The sequence below is a fragment of the Trichophyton verrucosum genome (assembly GCF_000151505.1).
Source record: "Trichophyton verrucosum HKI 0517 chromosome Unknown contig00003_1.f1.exp, whole genome shotgun sequence".
NCBI classification, from domain to species: domain Eukaryota; kingdom Fungi; phylum Ascomycota; class Eurotiomycetes; order Onygenales; family Arthrodermataceae; genus Trichophyton; species Trichophyton verrucosum.
Window position 1 is genome coordinate 53,818 of NW_003315635.1, and position 25,539 is coordinate 79,356.

At 47.2% G+C, this 25,539-nt stretch overlaps 10 protein-coding genes across 10 annotated transcripts; 6 read left to right on the forward strand and 4 right to left on the reverse strand.

The window, feature by feature from the left end:
• Positions 1-520: 520 nt before the first annotated feature.
• Positions 521-2,215, reverse strand: TRV_00046 (uncharacterized protein; the record flags this gene model as incomplete). The annotated part of the gene is made up of 3 exons (XM_003025738.1): positions 521-1,648; positions 1,726-1,857; positions 2,018-2,215. 3 exons carry the CDS (start codon positions 2,213-2,215, stop codon positions 521-523), a joined length of 1,458 nt encoding a protein of 485 aa, XP_003025784.1.
• An 861-nt stretch (positions 2,216-3,076) lies between these two features.
• Positions 3,077-3,748, forward strand: TRV_00047 (uncharacterized protein; the record flags this gene model as incomplete). Its single annotated transcript, XM_003025739.1, has 2 exons — positions 3,077-3,235; positions 3,377-3,748. 2 exons carry the CDS (start codon positions 3,077-3,079, stop codon positions 3,746-3,748), a joined length of 531 nt encoding a protein of 176 aa, XP_003025785.1.
• A 688-nt stretch (positions 3,749-4,436) lies between these two features.
• On the forward strand, positions 4,437-4,580 carry TRV_00048 (uncharacterized protein; the record flags this gene model as incomplete). The annotated part of the gene is made up of 1 exon (XM_003025740.1): positions 4,437-4,580. One exon carries the CDS (start codon positions 4,437-4,439, stop codon positions 4,578-4,580), a length of 144 nt encoding a protein of 47 aa, XP_003025786.1.
• A 1,799-nt stretch (positions 4,581-6,379) lies between these two features.
• TRV_00049 (dihydrodipicolinate synthetase family protein) lies at positions 6,380-7,417 on the forward strand (the record flags this gene model as incomplete). The annotated part of the gene is made up of 1 exon (XM_003025741.1): positions 6,380-7,417. The coding sequence occupies one exon, from the start codon at positions 6,380-6,382 to the stop codon at positions 7,415-7,417; it is 1,038 nt and encodes a 345-aa protein (XP_003025787.1).
• Positions 7,418-10,110: 2,693 nt separating this feature from the next.
• TRV_00050 (MFS transporter, putative) lies at positions 10,111-11,965 on the forward strand (the record flags this gene model as incomplete). Its single annotated transcript, XM_003025742.1, has 3 exons — positions 10,111-10,462; positions 10,537-11,643; positions 11,796-11,965. 3 exons carry the CDS (start codon positions 10,111-10,113, stop codon positions 11,963-11,965), a joined length of 1,629 nt encoding a protein of 542 aa, XP_003025788.1.
• A 355-nt stretch (positions 11,966-12,320) lies between these two features.
• Positions 12,321-13,130, forward strand: TRV_00051 (uncharacterized protein; the record flags this gene model as incomplete). Its single annotated transcript, XM_003025743.1, has 1 exon — positions 12,321-13,130. One exon carries the CDS (start codon positions 12,321-12,323, stop codon positions 13,128-13,130), a length of 810 nt encoding a protein of 269 aa, XP_003025789.1.
• Positions 13,131-13,279: 149 nt separating this feature from the next.
• On the reverse strand, positions 13,280-14,726 carry TRV_00052 (uncharacterized protein; the record flags this gene model as incomplete). Its single annotated transcript, XM_003025744.1, has 5 exons — positions 13,280-13,299; positions 13,424-14,030; positions 14,184-14,328; positions 14,387-14,469; positions 14,553-14,726. The coding sequence occupies 5 exons, from the start codon at positions 14,724-14,726 to the stop codon at positions 13,280-13,282; spliced, it is 1,029 nt and encodes a 342-aa protein (XP_003025790.1).
• A 2,584-nt stretch (positions 14,727-17,310) lies between these two features.
• On the forward strand, positions 17,311-17,994 carry TRV_00053 (uncharacterized protein; the record flags this gene model as incomplete). Its single annotated transcript, XM_003025745.1, has 1 exon — positions 17,311-17,994. The coding sequence occupies one exon, from the start codon at positions 17,311-17,313 to the stop codon at positions 17,992-17,994; it is 684 nt and encodes a 227-aa protein (XP_003025791.1).
• A 226-nt stretch (positions 17,995-18,220) lies between these two features.
• TRV_00054 (amino acid permease, putative) lies at positions 18,221-19,635 on the reverse strand (the record flags this gene model as incomplete). Its single annotated transcript, XM_003025746.1, has 2 exons — positions 18,221-19,175; positions 19,265-19,635. The coding sequence occupies 2 exons, from the start codon at positions 19,633-19,635 to the stop codon at positions 18,221-18,223; spliced, it is 1,326 nt and encodes a 441-aa protein (XP_003025792.1).
• A 2,679-nt stretch (positions 19,636-22,314) lies between these two features.
• On the reverse strand, positions 22,315-24,503 carry TRV_00055 (uncharacterized protein; the record flags this gene model as incomplete). Its single annotated transcript, XM_003025747.1, has 3 exons — positions 22,315-22,730; positions 22,813-22,862; positions 22,978-24,503. The coding sequence occupies 3 exons, from the start codon at positions 24,501-24,503 to the stop codon at positions 22,315-22,317; spliced, it is 1,992 nt and encodes a 663-aa protein (XP_003025793.1).
• Between the last annotated feature and the right edge of the window lie 1,036 nt (positions 24,504-25,539).

A 25,539-nucleotide genomic window follows, 5' to 3' on the forward strand; every position in this document is an offset into this window, starting at 1 on the left:
TAGTACGCACTGCACGCCCCTTTTGCTTCGTGCTTATTCCTTACCACTCGCACGGACTTTCTTTTGCTGTCTCTTGGTTCTTCATTCTTGATTCTTATTATTTGGAAGTCCTTTCTTAACCCTCAGCGTAGCGCAGCGCAGCACAACATGCATAGTTAGCATTTGGAGTTTGAACGACTGGAGTTACGTCTTTTTGACATTATTTCTGCTGCGAGCTTCCTTGATTAGGGTTGGAATGACAGCGATATGACGACAGCTAACTGAGTCAATCATGTGTAACGAGTCACAACAGGTAGTCGGTTTCCATTATATTTCCTTTATTCAAGAAAGACAAAAAAGTAGTTATATTGATAGCTAATCTTATATTGCTCCTGTAGTTTTGATGCACCTTGCCGTCGCCACATCTTAGGTATAGAGCGCGGGATTTAATGCAGCACGAAAAGCCCCCAGCCTATATAATAATAGCATGCATGTACATACATACATACATACAGCCTACACGTATGCCCGTGATTGTCATCTACCACCCTCTCCAGCTCTGCCAGACATCAACTATGCGATCCTTCTCGCTTCCCTGGGCTGTCGAATCAACAACAAGCACATAAGTGAACCCTGCAAGGCAAATGCAACAATGATTCGGCCAGATGCGCAGTTTCTCACCAATTCGCAAAGTCCGCATGTTCTGTCGTGATCCATGCCAGCGCAAAATTCCGTGCTCCTGGCTTACACGATCCAGTATCCATCCCGTTTTGTCTCCATCTGGATCATAAAAGCCGGTTCCTTCATCCGCTGCTGGTGCTGCGTCATTAGCCTGCTGCTGCTGCTGCTGCTGCTCACGCCAGGGTGTGACTACACCCCAACCCTCGTAGCTACGACACGGTTCCCGTCCTATAGCTAGTGAACCACATGCCACAAGCGCTTCCGGGTGTTCACGGTGCATGTACAATGATCCCACTTCCGCAAGAACAGTAAGCGCCAGGTCATCGAATGATAGATGTGAGCTGTTCGGCCGCGCACGGGCGGCTAACTGCTGCATGTCCAACGTCACGTACGCACCCGCGTGCAGTTCAATGTCATACGTCTGCTTGGTCTGGTCAATGAGATCCTTGGCCTTGTCTGCTCCTGGAAGAGAAAGGGTCCCGTGTTCCGTCAGGTTTTGTGCTGCGGTTGTGCTGGGCGTTGCGCCAACGGAGAGAACGAAGCGTCGTTGAGAGTAGTTTGTCTCCCCGTCAAAAGGGGTAGGCGGCGGGATGGCTGAAGCACGATCTGCAGCCAGTTTGCATCCTTCTATCTCGGCGCGAAGGTAGTCCATTGCCTCTGATGGGTTGTTGGAGCCATAGCTGTGTCCCATATGAGAGTAGAAGCCGCGAAGGGTGAAAAGATGCGGCTCCCTGCCTTCTAGGGCGTAAAGTTCACTGACAATAGCATTGAATTGGGCACTGCTGTAAGTCACACCAGCGCGACCGTAGCCAGTATCCAGCTTAATGAAGACGCCCAACCTCTTCCCACATAGGGCATGATAGCGGGACAGAAACGGAATGATCTCAACACTGTCCACCAGGCATGTCACTGCTCCATGGCCGAGCGCCTTTCCCAGTTCAGCTAAGCGAGGGAAGCATGACGGCTGAACGGGAAGGCCGTAGATTAACTATGTTGACATATTAGCTAACTAGTTTTGTATTACCTTAAAGCCCCCTTCATCCTTTATAAGGGAAGTTAACATACATCTACTTTCCGCCCTTTTGTTTGACATTCCTTCATGAACGGAACCAGCTGCTCAGCTTCTACCAAGGTGGATGCCACCAGCCGTACCGTATCTGACTTCTCACCAACTTGGAAGCGGGTGAGTTCGGTTGTCTATCAGCATGTCAGTCAGTTGGACGTCACGGAAACAACCCCCACTATACTGATTGCTGGTATACGTATGTATACTTCACCATCATATACACATATATCATGATTGAATATACACTTATGTTAGACACAAATAGGGGGATGATTGGGGATGTAACGGCACCTTATGTGTCTTGACATGCGCCCTAAAGTCCACGTCCAAAGCGAGGGCCGCATCAAGCATCACCTGGCAGTTCCGGCGTGCCACCTCACGGTCGATAACTGGTTTCGGACCGTCAACATCTTGCAACATACGACCAACGTACAAGGCCTTGAGGTCGGCCACCTCGGCAGTCGGTTGATAAGCGATGTTCAACGTCATCGTGTGGGTTGTTGTTGCTGTTGTTTTTTTTTTTATTTTTTTTTTGGGGGGGGCTATATGCCTCGTTTTCTCCTGACACGGAGGGTATGTTGGTTGTTACCTTCTTAGGGATGGATATCTGATTCCCAGCGGTGGTGTTCTCGCACGGCTCTGACGTGGCCTCAGACTCTCTCAAGTCCGCCTACCTGGCCGCTGATGAATGTATCAAATATGTGGACCAGACGATGTATATTCGCCCTTAACCCCGCCCGCTCCGTCGACGGTTGCTTGCAACCCCGGCGTGATGTCCGCAGGCCAACGTCAACCTGAAAAACAAAAGAAACAGAAAAAGAAAAAAAAACAAAGAGACAACCCTGTAGACCCTGTAGTGCTGGGTAGTTTATCAGGCTTGGACGGGCGGTTTGCTGTAAGACGGTTAGCTTGTTGCTCTGGTACCTGGCGGCGGAGAACGAACCTGACAGCCCCGTTAGCCTCGTTGGTCAGCTAATTAACTAGCTAGTGAGTTGTTGCGAAAGGTGACAAAGACGATGCAACATCGCACGTCCGGATATTCGTCTTAGCCAGCAGGTCCATGCAAGGCGTCCTGCAGGGCGACTGGGTATGTCGGCTTTTCTCCTGCTGCTGCTATTGACAAGGTGAGGCTGCGTGGAGTCGCGATGAAGTCAGGCCGACGTCGTTTGGTCGTTTCCGCGATGCGCTGGCTGACTAACCAGTTAGACTTAGGTTAGTTAGGTAGTGAAGTTAGTTAGCCGGGCGGGCAACGACATCTCATCCTCCACGCCGCGACGCAGTAGTTACCTGGCCAGCTGCACCAGCAGACAGCGAGAGTGACAGCGAGAGGACAGCAGGAAACCAGCGAAGATGTCTGCCAAAAGGGCTGTGTTCACGGACAAGGCACCCGCGCCGCTGCCGGTGTTCTCGCAGGCCATCGTCCACAACGGCATTGTTTACTGCTCCGGCCAGGTTGGAACCGATCCGGCTACCCGTGAGCTGGTCGAAGGGACCGTCAAGGATCGCACTGTACGTGTTTGCTCCCTCCCTCGCTGCTGAAAATGGCCGGCCATCCAGTAATATGGGCTGGAGAGGCGGCGGGACTGAGACGATGGTGGACTGGACTGACACCGCATGGCCATTGACGATGTACTTACATGCCGCAAACAGGCCCAGATATTCCGCAATATCACCGCAGTGCTGGAGGCTGCAGGGTCGAGCCTGGAGAAGCTGCTCAAGGTCAATATCTTTCTTACCAACATGGATGACTTCGCCGCGGTCAACGAGGTCTACGCGCAGGTCCTTAACTTTGAGCCCAAGCCGGTAAACGATGACCTTATTTCTCCAGCTTCGTCCATTCGTCTTCTTCTTCTTCTTCTTCTTTCTTTTTTTTTTTTTTTTGTCTCTTTTCTTTTTAGAGCTGCCTGTCTAGATGCTACTGGCCAGTCGCTGACCCCTTCAACACAGGTCCGAACATGTGTTGCAGTTAAAACCCTTCCACGAAACACTGATGTCGAGATTGAGTGTTCGGCTTATATCTAAATAACTAGCCTTAGTTATATTCAACTCTTTTCCCTTATTCTCAACTGGGGAGTAGGATAAGGGGCTCAAGTACAAATGTATTTAGCTAGTCAGCAATCAGAAGAAAGAAAAACGATTAAGCGTGCGTTGTCCTGCTTGTCAGACATGAACCGGAACAGAAGCAATATCTCACTAATTTCCACGTGGAAAAATAGCAAAGAAATAGAAAAAAATAAAGAGGCAAAACCAACGACGAGGGTAAAAAAAAGGAAAAGGAAAAAGGAAATACAGAAAAGAAAGGAAGAAAATCTGGTTTAAAAAGAAAAAGGAAAGTCAAGGAGGAGCCTTTCTTACATCGTTCTAGACATATCCTTTGACGTCAACAGAAATGTCTCTCAGCCACCAATTTCGCCTCCAACTGGGCGGTCAAAGACATCTCGACATCCACGAATCGTCACCCCCCCAAGCGGCCCGTCCAGCTGCTCAGCTGCCCTAAGGAAGAAAAACACGGTAAATCGGGCCCTGGGCAAAGAGGCAACAAGCCAGATGGTGCCAGATATGTAGGCTGGGAGGCAGACACCCCTGCAGGACCCTCTGATCTTACTCCTCACTCTGCTCATCATCCTTCTCATCCGTATCTCAGCTCTCAGAGTGAAGCGTTAAGTACGATGTGATCACCCAACGCTAATTCTCCCAACACCCCCGATCCATGCCTGATGCAATGCTCTTGAAAGAGGAAAAGAAACGAAAGAACAAGCAAGAAGAAGAAAAGAAAGAAAGGAAAGGGAAAGCAGAAAAAAAGGAACGAAGAAGACAGCAATTCCCCGAGAGCCCCATCCCTGACCCATCGTGAAAAGTACTTTGTATACATCGCATCCCACGCTCTCATGGGTTGGATGCACTGATGTCCTAATCTGGAGTATCTCCGGAGAATCCTTCATTGATACTTACCATTTCTTTCTAGAATTCTTTCTCGTCCATTCTTCTCCTGCGCCAGCTTCTTAGCTGGACAAGCCCCTTCCGTGCAATAATACTTATTAGCTAACCAAATTCTTCAGCAACCACTAGAAAGGGGGAAAAAGAAAGAAGATACGGGAACCAAAGATCCTTAACCGAGGTCCTTGATAACTAACAGGACTATCACTTTGACTAACTATAGTTTTATGGAGCCGTTGTTTGTCATGCATCGTGGAACAATCGCAACCGAGAGACCCCCCTCCCTGTCAACCTGATAGATTGAGATGTACGGAGTACGGAGTACCCTACCCGATGGTATCATGCCATGGGGGTCTCCGACCCTCTCAGGGCGGCTGGAAAAAGCAAAGACAAGAGCAAAAACAGAGGGCAGATCTGAAAATAGCCGTTTCAAGCTCTTTTCCTCGTTTGCTCCAACGAATTAGACATCGGCTTTCGTCTCTCTCCGGTTGTTCTCCCTTGACGATTATATTTTTTAGTATTACTCCGTACCTCAGTGATCCAACCTGAGGCTTTTCTCCACGGTGTAATCTGTTTGCCTTTTTTTTTTTTTTTTTTTCTCCTCGTTCTCATTCTCTGATTCTGGCTCCTTTCTTTTTTATCTTGTCCATCTTGTCCGCCCAGATCTTGCAGTGCAAAAAGCTAACTCGGAATCCTGTAACTAGGGAACTGCCCAGGAAAAAGGGGGCGAGGCAAAGAAAGAACGATAATGTCAACAAACATCCAACTGCTGTGACTCCGACTTCTCCGACATGCAAAAAATGGACCCGTCTCCAGTGGCCATGATGGGCTGTGATGGCCCCCAACAAACACACACTGGCTGGCACGGAGTACCCAAAAGGAGTACCCACAAGCCGCGCGCACCCCACGGACGCTCCGTATATACGGGAGGTCCTCAAGCATGTAGTTTTTACACAAAAAATAATATAATTGATAAAACACAACCATGCCAATCAACCGGATCGTGAGCTAAGGTTGGCCTTGACAAGCATGGCCTTCCACGCTATCCTTTCACCGATATTTTGGCCTTGTGATTCGCTTCAAGCCTTTCCCTGGCTTTGGTTCTTTTCTTCTTCTTCGTCTTTTTCTTTTCCTGCCCTCTTTTTTTTTTTTTTTTTTTTTTAGCTCTGTCCCTCGTTTTCGGGTCCCATGGTTGGGCATAATAATCTGTCATGACATGTAGGGTCCGGCAGCTCTCCGCAATTCACGCCTCGAACGCCGAGCTTGATGAGTTCCCTTCCAACAGTTTTGGATTCCCGAGACCTTTGACCCTTTTTCTTTTTATTCTATTCTTTTTCTTCCTTCAGGGTTGTTGCCATGCGCGCAGAGTGGATGCATATATAACCAGGGGATATATCTTGATCTTTTTTCCTTTTTGGTTCCCCTATCACTATTCCCTTCATCTATACAAGCTCCTTCACTCAACTTTCTCTGACAATTTTTACTCCTTATTGCAACGGTTGATATATGACCGGTTGGCATCACGGTTGACGGCTCCGGTTCCTTTTGATACCTTCCCCGATTCCCTCAAGCACGCAGCATTATTGCCCAACCCTTTTAGTTGTATTTCGATTGCCATTATCCCCTCCATCCATAAGTATAAAATTTTGTATTTGTGTTCAGGTTTGGATGCCGTCAACGCTACCGTCTGTTTCGTCCCCTTCATCCTTACCAACAATGCCTCCGATGCATAACGGCGACGACGTCATGGACCGGAGTAGCCTGCAGCCAGTCACTAAGGGGATCCGTACCCTCATTCCTGGCTTCTATGTCCCAACAGTTTGCTTCTTTGATCCTAGCACTGAGGACGTAGACCTCTCTGCGACAGCAAAGCATGCAGTAAGACTGGCTGAGGCTGGCGTGACGGGCATTACCGTCCACGGCTCTAACGGTGAGGCCATACATCTGTCCCCCGAGGAGCGGAAATTGGTCACAGAAAATACCCGCCAGGCTCTTGACAGCGCAGGCTACACTAGCATGCCACTAATGGTTGGCTGCAGTGCCCAGTCGACGCGCGAAACCATCCAGCTCTGTTGCGATGCATATGCAAGCGGGGGGGACTTTGCCCTTGTACTTGCTCCCTCGTATTACCGGGGATTGTTCGCAGCCGATACGATTATGCAATTCTTCACAGATGTAGCTGACGCCTCTCCCGTCCCGATCGTGATATACAACTACCCTGTTGCCGCTTCGGGGCTTGATCTGGACTCGGACACCATCATCGCTCTTAGCAAGCATCCCAATATCGTGGGGTGTAAGTTCACCTGTGGAAACACGGGCAAGCTCAACCGCGTTGCCACAGCCCAGCGAGCAATGCACAAGAGCACTAAAATGGCTAGTATCAACAATGGCAATGCCAGCAGCAACACATTCCTCTGCTTTGGAGGATCCGGCGACTTTACGCTCCAGACCATGATCGGTGGGGGGTCCGGAATCATCGGGGGAATTGCGAACCTGGCACCCAAGACATGCATGCTGCTGCTGAGCCTGTATGCTGATGGCAAGGTGGACGAGGCCCGTGAGGTGCAGGACATCCTGTCCAGAGGCGACTGGGCTGCTATCAAGAGCGGCGTGGTCGGCATCAAGTCAGCAATGCAGTCGCACTTTGGATATGGAGGATATGCGAGACGCCCTCTCCCACGGCCAACAAAAGAGACCAGGGACACGTATAGCGCACAGTTCAAGGAGCTAGTTGACTTTGAGAGGGCGTTGTAGCTGTACATTCCGCCGCTTTCCCTGGTCGATATCAACCTCTACTAACGATCTATGACCTCTATTTTGTCTTTCCCTGGTCTTTCTTTTTTTTTCTGGGCCTTTGTTGTTTCACATCCCTCCCCCCCCTTTTTTTTAAATACCTGTTTCCTCTCTTTGAGTTGGCTTTCTGGTCTTTTTGTCTGGTGTCTGGTCCGATATGCCTGGCTTTGGAGCGATAGCTAGTAACTTGTTAATAGACTTCATCTCTACCTTCCCCCTTTTAAAATTTTTTTCCCGATAACGAGCGAGTGATTCTCCATGTCCACAGCTCGAAACTAAGTCTTTTGGTCCCCCGCGCTATGCTCGGAGGACTCTCACGCTCAGCCGCTCTATGTACTTGTCTGTCGTTAAACGATGTAACAAAAGCCACATAAAACTCAATATCCAGCCTGAGGGAAACAAAGTTTGCTGGGAAACCCGCAGCTCTGGCTCTGTCCCGCGTTGTGTGGGGGTCGACCTTGAAAAGAAAAAAAAAAAATTGCACAGGAGGACGCAGTGGAGGTAAAAAAGGGGCCCAGAAGTTGATGCAGAGCTCAGCTCGGTGCGGCGCCGGGGGTTTGAACGGAGGAGACATGGAGAAGCGAAGGAGGCTGGGCTTTGGCGAACCTGCAGCAGCGGTGGCAGTGGCAGCAACCAGCAGCTTGATTAGGCCGGGACAGACATCAACCAGGGAGAAGCTAGGCGAGAAGCAGACAAAGAGGAGGAGGAGGTGACGGACAAATGCATATCCCGTAAGTTATCCTACCTAATGCATGAGATCTGCTGTATCCGCAGTCACAGCGGCCTTCTACGAGACTCGGTCGCCCAAGCAGGCTGCAGCAGGTTTCTCTTGCGTCAGACCAGATGCAGATGACTATGAGGGGGTGGGAGGGGACCCTTATATCAGGCGCAGGATGTTACTGTCATACTCAAGGGAGAGCCGTGGTGGACCTGGTCGTTAGGCATTAGGTTGAGAGGCAGTGAAGTGAGCTTTGCATGGATATGGACAAGGGGCTATATGCCAGGTGGCCAGCGGGTACCTCTACCTCGAGGAAACATGCATATACATAATAACGACGGGCCCCAGTACTAGGGAACCAGGGTACACGGAGCACGCAGGATGCACTGCACGAACATCTGCAGGCATCGGCAGCAATGCTTGACGGTAGCAATGGGATAACTATAAATACAATACTCTACATGGCCTTGGATTTTGACAGTTATCTATGGCTTCTCCATTCTCACATATAACTAATGATTAACTAACATGCATTTCCTATAGGCCGAGCCCCGAAGACCCTTTTCCCGAGGTCGTTAGTTACCTTATAATGCATGAGAAACCCTTGTCTGGCTCCCATGCACTTAAAAACAGTTATATACTAACTGCCTAATAATGTACGGTGCGTTTTCATACCTTATGGTAGCTGCAACCGTTGACTATCAGCCACATATCACTCTTCAGGAGCAAAAAACCTGTCTGGTTTCCCTGCTGGTGAGGTCGTCGATCATCTAGGTTGATGGCACAGCCAATGATGCCAAGTACTGTGAATATGGACCTGTAAACGCAGCTTGCAACAGCAAAACATCGGCATACCTCTATACCCTGGTCCCCGAAACGGCTGACCGGCCAGCCCTTAAATCGATCCCAGTGCCCTGTCTATCTTTGATACACGGGTTTTCGGCCACATACGCTGATCACAATCAATAAAGCTTTATATTCTTGCATTATGGGGTCAAAGTGTACACTCAGATGCTGAGAGAGGCTGGTGCTCAAGTGTTACCTTGTCTTCTTGGAGGGAGTGGCATATGCATCCCTTAGCCACAGGCAGGCAAACGGGATATCGTTTGCGTGATTGAACCATCTAAAGGCTATAGCTGAAAACAGGTAAGTATCCTGCCGTCCATGGAGGCTTTGTGTCTGCCCAAGCATGACGGAAAAAGAATATACTCGGTTTCGGCCATGGCTCGCAATGCAGTATGCCTGGGTTTGGCGTTAGTTAGGAACCTGTCCTTAAGCACCGGCATACCCTGGGTATTGGGAGATACTCAGGACAAAACATACGATTGGCCTATTTTGAAATAGCCGTGCTACCTCTTGAGCTTGAAGCGAGACATTCAATATATCCGACCTATACTAATTTCAGAAATTTGCGTTACCTTCTAGTGTTCAGCCTTTATAGTAATTAAGCTGATCTGTGGCATTTTGATAACTTTATAAATCATTACGATTTATATATTCCAGGGTTTCCAGGAATTTAAATGGCGCTTTATTGATTAGTTCCCTTCATAAAATCGTGGATTTATCTTCTAGTTTCTATTCTCATTCTACCTTCATGGACATTTAGGGATGGCCATCACAGGAAGGAAAACTAACTAGGAGAATAGACCCTGCCAGAGAGGCCGCTACATAGATAGTTTATGCTATCTTGCATAATGATGTCTGACAGTCAGAGATAATGAACCATGGATCATGTCATGACTGAAATATCAGCTGTGTTTCCCTACAACTGCATGATAGGTAATGTGGTGGTGTCAAGCTTCTTCAGTGGGCACCTCTCCTTTCTTTGACCAAAAACGGACACTCTGGTCTATCAGGCTTCCTCATCAAGCCACCTCTCACCCTCTGCCCCTCTCGGTATATCATTTATCTACGTTATTTAAATTGAGCGACGCCAATGGCTGATACCATCCTGCCCAGACACAGCCCCAGAGCAGATATTGAGTTGGCCAACGACAGCCACCCTGAGAAAAGCTGTGAGACCCCAGCCAAGGATGGTCAAGCACCAGCTGCAGTTGATGATGGCGATGATGGGGATGGTGCAATGGTGCAAGCTGTTGAATACGAAGAAGAGAGAATACTCTGTTCTCGGCTAGATATTCGGCTTCTACCTGTGCTGGCGGTAATGTGTATGTTTGCTGTTCCATCTGCTTCCTCTGCTGACAGGCGCCGACTGATCGAGGCAGATCTTTTCAATGCACTAGACAAAGCAAACATTGGAAATGCGCAAACCAACGGGCTCAGCGAGGGTACATATTTACTATTGGCAGCAGTGGTACTTACTTTATTACTCTCAGAGCTAACTCCGTCGAGATTTTGATAGACCTCGATTTCGCAGATGGAGAATACAACCTATTGCTGTCGATATTCTTCATTCCCTATGTGATATTTGCGCCTTCAATCGCCATGATAGGCAAGAAGTACGGTCCCGCTCGCGTTTTACCAATATGCATGTTCTGTTTTGGATCTCTGACGCTTCTCTCTGCTGCCGTCCACAACTTCGGCGGCTTGTTTGCAATTCGTTGGCTACTGGGGATGGCCGAATCAGCCTTTCTCCCGTTGGTAATTTATTACCTTACCACTTTCTACCGGCGAGGAGAGCTAGCACGGCGTCTTGCCATCTTTTATGCTGCGTCGAATATTGCAAGCGCATTTTCCGGTTTGGTCGCGTTTGCAGCCTTCCAACTCCCCAGCACAAGACTGGAAGGGTGGCGTTACCTTTTTCTTATTGAGGGAGCATGCACAGTATGCTTCTCTATATTTGCATTCTGGTATCTCCCTCACACGCCAGCGCAGGCAAGGTTTCTCACTGCGCAGGAAAAAACACTTGCGTTCCACCGGATACAGGTTGATTCGTCTTCTGTTGTCAATGAAAAATTTTCTTTCAGGGATGCACTCGGAGTATTCAAACAGCCGACTTCATACTGCTTTATCCTGATTGAGATCTGCCTCGGCGTTCCTTTGCAGTCTGTTGCCTTGTTTTTACCCCAGATCATACAGCGGCTAGGTTACGGAACAGTTAAGACGAACCTATATACCGTCGCACCAAATTGTACCGGGGCAGTCATGCTCCTCATCCTGGCGTTTAGCTCAGATGCCGCCAGACTGCGCTCGCCATTCATTGTTTTGGGATTCCTCCTTAGCTTCAGCGGGTTTATGATCTATGCCTCGATCGACGATGTCAAGAACAACATACGACTCGCATACTTCGGCGCATTCATAATGACATGGGGCACATCCGCACCCTCAGTGCTGCTAAGCACATGGTACAACAACAATGTTGCTCACGAGGGACGTCGTATCCTTCTCACATCTGTGGGTGTCCCGGTGGCCAATCTCATGGGGTTAGTGAGCAGCAACATCTTCCGCGGGAAGGACAGCCCAAAATTCGAGCCGGCATTGATCACCACTGCCGTCTTTGGTGCAACCGGTGCGTGCCTTACCCTCCTTCTCGGCCTCTATATGGCATGGGATAATCGGCGACGTAACCGCCGAGCAGGAGTCAAAATGTCGGCGAGGGACGTCCCAACCGAGAGATTGCGAGACGGACCAGCAGTGCAAGAGTTTCGGTGGTTCATGTAGGTTGTAGGTCTTCTCGGTCCCTGGCAACCTCGATCTGGTCTCAGACGTCAAACATCCTCCCTGACTCCTCGTCTTTCTCGTATTTTGACGCCCTGATGTTGAAATTGCCAAAGAAGAAAGTTAACGAAAAAGAAAAGAAAAAACCAATTAAAGTCATTTATGTCACGTGATATCGCGTTCTCTTCGCGTTCCACTTTTTGCTCCCTCCGGCCACGTCAGTTTCTGCAGGGAAAACAGGCAAGGAAGCGAGACGAAAAAGCGATGGGCGGGAAAGGGATGCGACGGAGAAAGGATACGACTTGCCGTGTTCCGGCGATGTGGAGGCTGAGTGAGTCATACCGATCGTTTATTGTGGCAGATATATCAAATGGGATGTCAGATGAGAGAGCCGGCGATGACCCATCGTCCTTCACTTTCAAGATAAAGAGGGTTTCTTCTCCCAGTTCGACAGACAGGAACTATTTAGTCGAGCTGGTATCGAAAGTGGCTCGGAAATAAAGCATTATCATATCACTCCCCGCAGACATGTCCCTGAACGACCATGCACGCTTCCTCCGTAGCCTTCACAGGAAAGGCAGCCCTCTTGTTCTTTGCAATGTATATGACGGCCGAACCGCAGACATTGTCCTTAGCCACAAAGGAAGCAATGGTGAACACTCGGCCAAAGCCTTAGCGACCAGCAGTTTTGCTGTTGCAGCAGTACACGGGAAGCCAGACGAGGAACTTGAACCGGAGATGCTTGCCATGGCGGCCAAAGATATAGTTGGTGTAATCAACCGCCACGTATCAGCTAGAAACAACAGCGACCCCATCCCGCTTTCCATTGACATGCGTGACGGATGGGGAGACCGACTCGAGGAGACCATCACTTCACTGATTGAAGCTGGCGTGGTGGGATGTAACCTGGAAGACGAAGATAATGAAACTGGACAATGCATGCCTTTACCCCAAGCTGTGGACCGTATTAAAAGAGTCATGGCCAAAGCAGCTGAGCTTGGGGTCCCTGATTTCGTTATCAATGCACGAACAGACGTCTTGGGGCACGGTGGGACAATAGAAGAAGCTATTTCAAGGGGTAAGGCCTTCATGGAGGCTGGTGCCTTTTGTATCTTCATTTGGGGCGGCAACCATGGACGTGGAGTGTCTAAGGAGGAAGGGCAGATGTGCGTTAATGCATTTGATGGGCTTTGGAATGCAAGGTTGAAGACAGGGCCGGGCTACTTGACCGTGAAAGAGTTAACTGATATGGGTGTTAGAAGGATCAGCCTGGGAAAGGAATTGGGTGACATTGCAATGGAAGCATATCGTGCCGCCGTGGAGAAGGTTTTGGCTTGAGAAGAACTTGTTCGACTAAAGAATAATGGATAGCTACTGGTTGTGTAGTAGGGCTGTGCGACAGTCTCAAAGTGAAAATAGGGACCTGAAAATAGTCTATGACAGTCACCGGATTTACTATGTTATCTGCAAAACATCCAATGTACTAGTTAGTCCTTCTTAGATGGGACTAAAAAATAGCCATTGAATTCGGCCTGGTACCCACTCCGGCTGTATATCACCAAGGGTTAGCCTGGGGGAATTATTCTAGATGTAAAAAGGAGTAAACAAATAAAATTGTGCGTGTAACTCACCTGGGACGTTGAACGGTGCACTTGTCAAGAAGAAAAACCAACGGCCTGTCTCACGACACTTCTTCGCAAGCCTCTCGAGATCCCACATCTCACCAAGTGGCATCCCCCACAGGGCAAGGATGTATTCATGCAGATAGTACGATACAGGGGTTGGCCACCGCTCAAATGCCGGCGCATCCCCAGCAACAGCCGCAAAGTAACAATCATGCAGCCAGTCGAGCATATCATCTTCTTGTGCCACACCAGCATACTTTTGCCCATCGCCAGGTCCGGCTGAGTGTGGTCGGAGAGCAAGATCCTTGCGCTCTTCGGGGCTGCGTTCGTGGTAGCTTTCAACCCATCCTGATCGGATCAGTAGGATATCGCCGACTTTTATATCTCCGCCTTGGGCTTCTGGTCTGATATCGATGCCCTGGGCTTTCCCACACTTGACCAGCTCTTCGTACGTAATTGCATGTGCGCTATAAGGGTCGTAATCAATCCCATTGGCTTTTGCATAGGATCGATAATCGAGTAGGACTCCTCGACCAGCAATACCGTGCTCGGCCCAGTGATGAATGCTGCATTTATTGCTGGCACTTGGACCTACTATGTCTTCCCCTTTTGCCTATTTATAGAGGTTAGTGGTTACATAGCCAATGTATAGTTCACAGAGAGGACGCTTACGCCGTTATAAAAACTGGCGGAGGCCAGGTGAGCAAACTGTCGACGAAAGAACTCGTTAGATCAGAACTTCATATATAAGGAGACTAATTCTCACGTGTCGAAATCCATCCCACTGCGTTCCACACTGGGTATTAAATTCATATAAATCATCATAGGCGATTCCTTCAACAATCGGCTTGATAGTGTGGACGAACTTCTCTCGGGCAAAGCCTGGAGTCTCTGGGACATTGAAGGGCAAGCTATTCTACAGCATCAGTTCAATTTTTCCCCCGCATACTCTGTGCTGCAGGTACTCACTCTAGAGGAATAAGTTCTCCGGTTTTGATCTCGGTAGAAGCGGTCTTGACGCGAGCCGGAGTGAGCAGATTCAATCTCCCAATCTATGATGACTGTCAGCTTTAGTAGTTAGTTAACTAGTTAATCAACTAGTCAGAGAAAAAGTAACTAATGATGGTACACATGCGTTATCATCTTTACCCCAAACCCAGGCAGCACCCTTGGGAGCTCCGGGTATATTGGGTAGATCTTTGCGGGTAGGGAATTTGGTATTGTCTGGATCCCAAGGCAATTCGTTTGGAGATTTCCAGCCTGATGCCATAATGCCGGCTACGTGGGATACTCTTTCACGGACGGACATGTAGAGGCAACCGGGTTTCTTTTACTTTGTTTCATTTAAAACTCAGCGACTGCGGAATAGAAAGGTGGCCAAAAAGTGGGTGCCAGATGCTTGATATAAAGAGCTGCTGCTCGGCCCTCGGCTGTCTCCGTGGTGAATACCCGAATACAACGGCATAGCGGTTCTCAGGTAATAACAATAACAATAACAATAATACGCATCATTAATAGACAGGCCAGGTGGAGTCCATTTGCCACTTTTTGTGCGTTAGTTAGAAGGTGAGCAAGACACGCTGGAACGGAGTAGTTATGCGCTATATCAGAACGAAAAAGACGCGCATATCACCGCTGTATCTTCGGAAATCGCTGGCTGGCTGATTCAATGCACCAACTGCCAACTTACCTGACAGGTCCCCTGCCTTGTGTAATGCCAGGGTGGTAAGATGAAGATCCACAGGTTCACAGTTGGTGATCCAACCTCCAAGTCTAGTCATGGGATTTGCGCAGTTTTCATGGTCTGCATAGGAATTTCGCGACTCGTTCGCTCTGCGGCTAGTTACGTGCTATAGATCCATGGCTCATGCATGCATAAAGGTAAGCGTCGGGTGGAGAGTCTCCTTTGCATCGAAGACACAATAACTAGTTATCTAATAATATGAGAATGTCTGTCTAGTCTAATTTCCTTTTTAAGGCGTTGACAAAATTGCCTGATGTCGTTTCTCATGTAATTTGCAGGTTCGTTTAATCCTTGCAATAATAGATACTTTCATTATTGGTTCAATTTGACATGGCTCATGCCCTTGGTGTTTTAACTAGGCGTAGCTATGGCTTATTCTATTTTAAACGTCAGTGTACAGTTTAAAGGAAGAGCTGAAGTACACTGGCATTTTAGTGCTATTATGAAGTGAAGATTCTTGTTGAATTTTGACCAGAGAAATGCTATAACCGGCTAAATGGTTATTTCTCACAAATAGTAATAGTACCAAATGATATCACACCCCGTTATCGATGCAAGCAGGGTATTCCTACCAATTCTTACGTGTAGAACATGTTAGGATTCATGGAACTACCCTTCAAAGTATTGACTGACTGCGACTCTGCCTTCTTCGTCCCTTTCTATAGCTCCAAAAGCGTTCATGGCGTGGTCTAAAACCTCAGCTTTGATTTGGTCAATTCTGGCCCTGTTTGGCTGACGTCCTAGGAGTCCCCGGTCTGCCATTTCATACAGTGCGTCAAGTGACGCCGAAGTACGTTGTCGAAGGATCAGGGAGCGAGCTGCTTGACCCACATGGCTATGGGCGCTAATAGATAGCTAGCAAGATTAAGGTCGCTAGACAAATAGAAGTTGAGAATATATACGATCGATAGGTGAATTAAAAGGGAGCTGTTTGCAAATAATACAAGTACCGAGAGATTCCAGTTGGTATACAAATCTGACTACCCCGCATTGAGCATGGTGCTTGTTTTTAGATCAGTAAGGCTAGTAAGCGTCCATTAGAATGATGCATGATAGAGAACTTCAAGTATGTGAGCTAAATGAAACTCAGATCCCTCCAACAACACAGAATCATTAGCTAGGGGGGTAAGACTGATTGTAGACATGCATCCCGGAAACTCAGTCCGGGCGGTAAGCGAAGTCTCAGGTCAAGTAGTATTAACTTGGTTGTAAGTCAACTGGTATCACGAGCAGTTTAGATGCAAGGATCTTAAACTGGGCGATACGAGAAGATACATTTAAGCCAAGATTAACTCCCAAAAAATGCCTTGTTAAGAAGCCGATGTCTTGGAACTATTATTTGGGCCCATGTAAATGTATACAGATGGTTCATTTGGGATTCTATGGCTAGACAATATGCGAATTCTATATATAGAATGAATGGGGCTATATACAGGGGCTGGTCAAATGCAGTGGCTCTGTGAAGTTACTTACTAGCATGCTAGTTATATTTAGACCGGGAAGTCTAAATTGCTGTGGACATAATATCCTGTCTTAATGCACCCCAGACCTTGACGGCGGTTAGGAAAAGAGTTTGGCATAGACGGAACCTGGATCGAACAAGCTTTCGGGTAAGTTCCATATAACTAGTTCATGCGGCCCGTAACCGCCGAGCCTCCCGCCCACCAGGGTATGCTGGAAGCTACCTAAACTTCGAACCATCATCATCTAGAGCAAGATCAAGTTATTATTGACGAAATTGGCCTATTTACAGTTGTCCAGCATTTATAAGCAATGTTAAGAGCCTAGTCAAAACAGGGCCGAAAAATACCATCATGACAACGACAAAATATGGGAAGAAATTCGGCACACGTTTCTCAGTGGTCATTTTCAGATTATTAAACAGCCATAACTAGAGCCGCCGTACCTTCAGGACCCACGAAATTATCAAATGGCGGAGTATATTCCCTTTTTAACCTCCCCTCAAATTAGAAAGCGCACCCCGGTTGACTTATCTTTTGATAGTGGTGGATTCGACAAACACCATCTAGGTGGGTTTTTATACCCACCCCTGGCCTGCACCAAAACCTGGTTAGAACCATTATGTCACCATTATTCTTTATTCCAGACCAGCATTCTTATACCCAAATGGCAACTTGCCTACTAACTTATGTCAACAGCATCGTGGGCATTAGGCAAGGTAGGGATAACATGTCTTCGAACTGCTCGCAGCAGCACCATACCTAATTTTGCCCGAATAAAGCTCTACATATTTACCGACAGATTGATCGAGTATTGGGACCCAATTCTAAAGGAACCATATGTCAAAAATCTCTCTCAAGGACTTTGTCTTGAAAAGTCTGACAGAAATATCAAAAATGAAGCCAATGCACTGCTCGCCGTTAAGAAAATTACAACAATCAATGCACCGAGGCTTATTGATTTTGTTACGATCGACGCTACCCGGGCGGCCCAATTAGTGACCATAGATTTTCAGGAGAATCCTGAGGCCCTTTTAATCTCTGAATTTATAGACTGCCTTACCAGGGGTGTTACAAAGTCTCGAAATGAGCCTCCGCTCTCTCTTCTATATGAACGGAAATATGATCTTTGCTTCACCCCTTTAGATTTGCACAGGTCTAACTTGTTTGTAACTCGTGGCAGGCTTTCTGGTATTATTGGTTGGAAAAATGCTGGGTTCAAGCCCGAATATTGGGAATTTACTCGATCTTTATGGCCGTATGGCGGAGAGAGAAAATTATGCTATATCCATACCTATGCATTTGATGGTAAATATGATGATGAATTAGAGGCCGAAGTCTCTATCCTGTATAATTCACCATTTGTGTTCTAAGTATTCTAAGTTAGCCAGTTTAGTTGTGCGTGGTTATTTACCTTTTTGATACTTCAATGGTTTGTGTTTCTTGCACCTGGTTGGAGGATCAGATGGTATAGTTATAACAAGCAAGACATGGGATAATGTGTGGAGAAAGCATCAAAGGACCACTGGAGGAACACCACATCATTAACCAGTAGTAATTTATGGAAAGATAAATAGAAAAATATTCTCATTATTAACATTATCGGTTGAACTTGGCTTGGTGTTCCACATGCACTTCCGCTGGTTTGGAGAGGTCCAAGGGGGTAACCCCATCCTCCATATGAGGGGCCATTTTACCAGAAAAAACACCTGCTTCGTCTTTCCTAGCGTCATCCATAGACATTGGGGGCCCTGTAAATGCCTTACGTGCCCTAACAAAGTACCATACCACGCTGATAGTGGCAAACCCGGCGAATACAACGCTCGCATAGTTCATACTAGATGGTGTCACGGGCAAGGACACCGGGAGACAGAAAAGGAAAGTAGAGAAACATATCCAACATATTGTGGTCATGTTGATCAAGAATCCAAATTTCCCCAGTGAAAAAGGGGCATTCTCAAACATTTTTCGACGGCGAACCAGGGAAATCAAAATTGGTAAGCCATACGAAGTTGATAAGCATATCGTAGCCACACCGGTGAAGGAATTGAAGGCTGCTGCAGAGCCAAAGTAGATCAACCCAAGGAGACAGTCCACTAGAGTTGAGAGAATAATACCCCATAACGGAACACCAAAACGGCTACTTACCTGCTTCCAGACCCGAGACCCCGGGATGGCACCATCACGGGCAAAGGCATATGTGCAACGGCTTGCTGCCGTAAGTGCGCCAATGCCAGCAAATATCTGGATTCCCATGATTAAAAAGAGCATGCCAAAACCGCCTGCTGCGGAGCCAGTAACTGTCTTGAATAGAAGGCCGATGGGTTGGCCATTGGCAACTGATAGGAGCATTTTAACTTCCGGGAGAACGAAGAGCAGGGTAATGAGGTACACCAGGCCAGTTATCCCAGCTGCAACGACGGATAGGACAATCGCTTTTGGGACTTCTCGGTGTGGATTCTGTGTTTCCTCGCACATGGCTGCAACCATCCCGTAGCCCGTCAGCGTGTAAGCTGGTTGAAGCAAACCGACAAAAAACGCCCATCCCGTCGGCCTAGTTTTGATCAAATGGAGCGTTAGATATAATGAGCCACAATTAAATGTCTAAAAGAAGGAAAGAGAGGTGCATGAATAGTTATTTACCATCCACTAGCAGTTGCATCGTAGTGCGTAAAAACGAATTTTCCACTCCTCCGATGATCAGCCAAGGAGAGCAAAGTGACCATGATTATCAGCACACTGGATGCAGTCCAAAAAATGCATATTTTATTGATGAGATCGAGATACCGCGATCCAAATATGTTTACCAGGGCGCACACAAGCATAACAGCCCAGAACATCAAGATCGTCTGCCATTGATTCGGCACGAAGTCTTCCTTCCAGAGTGAAATCGCACTCAGAATCAACTGGCCGCCAGAGAAGTTGATGCTCAAAGTCACTGTCCAATTTCCCACGAGCGTCAACCAGCCATCAATGAAGGACATCAGTGGCGCCCACTCGCGGGTGGACAGCATCGCACTCCAGTAGTACACACCCCCAGCAGTTGGGTATACAGAGCAGATCTCAGCGAGTGAGGCTGCAATGGCGGTCGAGATTAGGGTGACGATTACCCAGCCCCAAATTATAGTAACCGACTGCCCGTCAGTCAGAGTAATATATAGTGTCGTGCTTAGCCCAAAGGGCGCTGCCATGATAGCGAAAGACCTGCATCCGTCGAACGAACCGGTTAGTTAGCTGGGAGAACTCGAATAAGAAACGCATAGAAAGCGACAGCGAGGGAGGACGAGAGCACCTACAGTCCGAGAACGCTCATCATCCCCAGATTCCGAGGAAGCTCGCTCTTATATCCCATCTTCGCTAAAGCAGCGTTCGCATTTGCGTCCTCAGACGCCCTCCGTATCCTCGCTCCATCCTGCGGCGGTGCTTTCGTCATCTTCCGGGGAGGGCCGAACGGTCAAGCAGGCTGATTAGTTGGGTGTCCCATGAAGTGAGCAGGATATGGGAGCAGTGCGCCAGAAGATGCGAGGTAGCTTAGAGGACGAGAGAGGAGAGACGCTCTTCTGTTCCTCTTCCAAGGTAGGTCGCCGTCTTGCGGCCGGCTCGGTAAAAGTCCCGGGTAGATTTTCTTCGCTTTGACTTGTCGCCTCCAAGGATGGGCCTTGTAACTAACTAGATTAACTTCCGTGATATCTTCAACTGCGATCTTACGTACGACCCTACGGTCTGGCCAGCAGAGGAACGCAAGGCGATCCAGGTCTTATTATGATGAAGAGATATTCTTTCCTGCTGTTACTAACTAATAATGCGCTTAGATTAAACCCCCAGTGTCTCCAAAGCGGTCAGACGATAAATACGAGCACTCGGATGGTGAGTCAACAACAGAGTTGCCGAGAGAGTGGCGCATCGTATGGAGAGTTATTGGGGGCTTCATCACTCTTGATAAGCACGAAAGCGCAGATAAACCAGATATCCGGCCATAGACAACTAATAACAGGGCGCAACTCGGGGTGGATAGGTTTCCTGACTCCATCTGGTGGGCTGACATCAACGCTTTCGGCATTGGTTTGAAGACTTGCTGGAATCTTTCTGGCCTGCTGTCTGGCTCTCTGCATACTGAAGTTGGCGTCCTAATGCCAAATATTCTTAGCTATAGAGCCCACACCTAGAATGATGGAGGAGACAGCTTACCGAGCCTTTGTCTCCGCATTTTATAGTACATGGAAGAGACGTCCAACCATATTGTGGCGAGTGAAGATATAAGCCCGACTAGACACATGGCGGTGGTGACAATAATCAAAATCGAGTGGCATCCTTGATAAATTTTGACTAGATACCCTAGGAGGATGCAAAACCACGTCAGAGAAATAAATATGGAACAGAATAGAATCTGTTTATCTTTGGTCGAAGCGTTCATAGTGGTTGGCGCAACTTCAGGCAAAGGATCAGATACCAGTGCAATTAAATGGCGGGAATATGACAGAAATCGACGCGTATTATCCGTTTAGAGATAGTGTTAACCGAGGACCTCTGTGATCTAGAGCAGAAAAAGCTACCAAAAAACTGTCTATTGAACGGTTGATGATGCAGAAGGGATATATACATACTCTGCGCCCGTGTACCTAATAAAGAAGAGCAATGAGGGAAGATTTCCTGCAGGTTTTAGTATAGATTAGTTGAAGGGAGTATAATTTGTTTCAACTAACTAGCTAGCAAACAAACAGAACTCCCGTTAGCGGGATCCTGCAGATTCTAGGAACTAGCAATGAGACTGCCGGTGCCCAGCCCAGGTCTTTGTATATTGCAACCTTGTTTGGAAATTCTGCCATTTGATTTATGTCCTTTGAGTCACTAAACATACTAGAGATTATTCTTGGATCGAATATTGATTACCTTATACGCTCAAACACTTTACCACTAGGTATCGCCATTATTGTTTAGTGGTCCCAAGGATTAAATTATCTAGCAGATAGGCCATGTTGCTTCTTGTTTAAGGTATAATGCTAGATAAACCCGTGAGTAATTGTTAGATACACACTTATTTATTAAAATGAAATCAACTACTGTCAGGAACAGCAGTATAAAAAGACTAGGCGGGATTCTTAGATGGATATGAGTACCGTACCTAGTAAGAAAATATATCAACATCGCTTGATATGTATAGTCAGCTATAGGGCAGTCGTTTTAGGGGCTCTACTTATTTTAGTCAAAGCACGTCGAATGATAGAGATCTTACATAGTATAGTTTGCTGGTGGTACTTGTTACTCCAATGCAACTACACAAGTAGTAGTGAACTATATAGTAATAGCCTGTAGAAAAACGAGGGGAAAGACAGGGAGTGTCAATTATCAATTATGGAATACCCTCTTCCGTCTGTATTCTATATAAGCTAGAAAAACCAGCTGTAAACTGACCTGGATATAAAAACAAGTTATAAATAGATGCAACTAGTTAGTTAACGAACTACTTGAATTTGCAGATAAATTAAACTTCTTGGCCCCACAACCCTATTTATTTTATGGTGGGTACTTTTCCATAAAGAGACTAGTGCAACAACACTCCAACCAGCAAAATTCAACACTCAAATCTGATTCTCCAGAACTACTTGATACCCATGTTTGTGATTCTACCTGCCATGTTTCGAACAAAGACAACATTCAGACTGCCTGGCCGTCAAGAAGCCAGCTTTCTTCTCTCAACGTCTGTTGATATCCTCTATCGCTAGCTTCAATTCCTGGACGATACCTCGAAATTTAAGCACAGGGTTTTCATTCGCCCACTTGTCCACCTTTGCCAATATATTTGCTTTGTTGTATTTGAAGTGCGCCCGAATCACCTTTTGCCAGATTCCATATCTATGTCTGGGCTGCGTCAACCAGTTTAACATCCCAGCAGTGACTATCTGGGGTTGAATCTTCTCTACGTATCGCCGGGCGCGTATGTCAGCCATTGTGCCTACTGCACTAGTGTAGGCCGGCTCATTACGCCAGGGGTCTTCCGTGAAGATCATTGCTTGGATGCTAATCAGCACGGACAAGATTGTTGACTTGCCCGGTTGCCATTGCGCCGCAGCATCGCCATCACGCCATGTCCCGAGAAGCGAGAGGCACACTGCTCAATGTTAGCCCTATACCCCCTACCTAGTTTACTGATTCTCCACAACAGTATATTCTGTTAACACTTTCCAACTCACCTTTACCATCTGGGTGAAGATTTGGGTTAATTGTTTTACCAACAGCTGTTCTACAATGCACTTGAGGAGGCTGATTCGGGTATGCTGGAGGACAAATCAAATCAAAGCTAGCCAAGGTTAGCTACCCTTTCAAAGCCATAAGTGGGTGACATGCCCAGAACTTACTCAAAGAGCGCATACCCATATGGACTATCGGGTGGCCCCATTATAAGACATTTCATAAAATCAGGCCGACTTTCACTAACTTTGACGAAGATCCCAATTGGCAGAGATGTTGACATGTTGGCTACCTCAGTCACCATTCGCTTGATTCTCCCTGGACTTGAATACGTCATAGTTATAGCCTTGCTATAGTATGCATGGGTCCGGTCAAAGACTCCCTCATCGCGGGAAACCCCGTGCTCCTGGTGAAAAGCTTCCCATTTTTCCTGTGGGCTTGCTCTTGTACGCATCCCAATGCCCTCCTGACCTGCTGATATGACTGAGTAAAGAGAAAGAATACTCTCACAGCAGAGAAGTAGATCTTCTCCACTCCTTGTGTTAAGATCCTGACTTTCAACAGACTCAAGGACAATCTTGCTCTGACGTGCTAGCTGCTTCAATCTCTCGCCAACCGAAGCTATCCTTTCTCCTAGTATGAGTGGAGGGCTATCATACTGCTGTGGCTTCGATGAAGAAAGAATTTCAAGGCCGGGAGTTTGTTGTTTATGATATCTGGCACATTTGGCAAGGTCTATTAGCTCAGGGTGTGAACTCAGCTTCGAAACAAGTCCAAACGCCGCTTTATACACATCGCTGCGCTTCGTTACATCATCCAGAGAATCATTTCTGAGTAAGTCCGCAACCTTGTCTAAAAGCAATCCAAGCTGCAACATTGCATGTAGCTCAGAAGGAAGATTCTTGCTCATGGGTCCAGGGATCATCTGACCAACAAAGTCGAACACCTTAGCTACAAACTCATCTTCTTTCTCGTCACTGCCGTGGAACTGCAAAGGCCTGTTTGAATATACCGGCTGAAACCATGACCCTTCGTGAAAGAAATCTGTAAACGGGCTATAGCGGCCCATACTGTCATCCGCATACCCAATGCCTCTGGCATCCTGTGTTTTTCGTTGGCTCGGGCTGTGACTATTTCTGGCCGGGGGCTGTTTATTTTGTGTTACTGACGAAGGTGCCTGCCAGCGTATCTCAACCCGGTCATATCTTGCCAGCAGAAGCCATATCCCAAACACCCGCCCATCATCACAGCACCAGTCCATGTAATACCCTTCGATCTCATGGGGATTCCTGGAGTTGCGAACTTTGTTACCGCAACCAAGGCAAGTCAGGGCTCCGCAGCTGGAGCAGGTTGCAGCACAAAGATAACAACCTTTTGCAGGATTGCCTTTGGCTCCTTCAGACCAACGACGTATCCAGTTCCGGACAGAAAAGTTTTCTGTAATATTTGATGCACAGGAGTAGCATTTCATGGCCAAGCGTGCAGCAAGAAATGACTGTACAGCGTTAATACTTTGTTTGATATCCTCAGGATGCTCTTCCGGCGCCGGAAGACCTAACTCTGTACTTCCACCTTCCGTCGCCCGGTGACGTTGATTTTCATGCGGACTATCCCGGCCTTCATCATCAGGAGGACCGGTGTTGTTATTATTACCTCTTCGGTGTCGAAAGATTGTGCTTCTGAAAAACGACATTTTCAAATAGGCACGTATCAATCCATGGAGACTGTTTCGCCCCTTTTCTTAGCACTGAATAAGGAAGATGTGGTAGATTGAGAATATTTTGGAAAAGATAGAGGAGGATGGAGGTGAGCGCAAGAATGATATGCTTTTAAATGCCCACAATTTATCTGCTATACATAATTTCACTATCTCTACCGGTGAAAATTAACTAACTAGTTATACGACTGTAGCATGGACACTTCCCGCTTCCCCGTTCACTGCTGATAAAGGAATGTGCGATACTCCATATATCCATAGTCGGTAGTGAAGCTTGAGGATGCAATTATGAATGTATACTATCGTTGTGCGCGCTCTCCGCGCCCATTGAATGCTCTAGTTCATGTAGTCCAGTTAGTCATATATTCAATACCCAGATGTTCCATCGACAGGTGCAATTGTTAGACCTAGAAAGGAGATTACAACTTATTTACGGGGGAAGGAGAAATTGAGGAAAAATTTTATTGTTTTTGGGTGTGCCTTAAGAAACAGGCGCTTATTTTGATAAATCCCAATTCCTTCGCTGACGACCTTTGACATTGTTGTTACCAGGCTTCTACCTCCATGTGTCCATTTCAGATTTCATCTCGGTCATGGATACGCGTAAGATAGAAGCGGAAACAAGAGGTAACAGGGATGAAGGAGAACAACAATCCAAGGATGGGACATAGAATAAGCAAACAGTGTTAGTTGAAAGGGAGAGGTTCTAAGGTAATCGGAGGGGAAATCATCAGGCAATGCGAGCTAGAGGACGGGGTATGGTTTCTCCGTAAACCCCTTTGTGAAAACTATTGTGAGACTATACTGTGTTCGCGCATGCCCGGTGGAGGGTGAAGGGTCAGTGGAAGGCATTGATAGGACGGTAGGGGAGTAGGTAGATTGTATGAGAAATTCAACAAGGTCATGAAAACAGGCTTTTTGTCTTTATTTTTTGGGGAAGAACGGGGAATAGTGAATATCGTAGGGAGAAACGCTTCAGGAACTCAAATGTACACAAGGGGTGAAAGGGGAC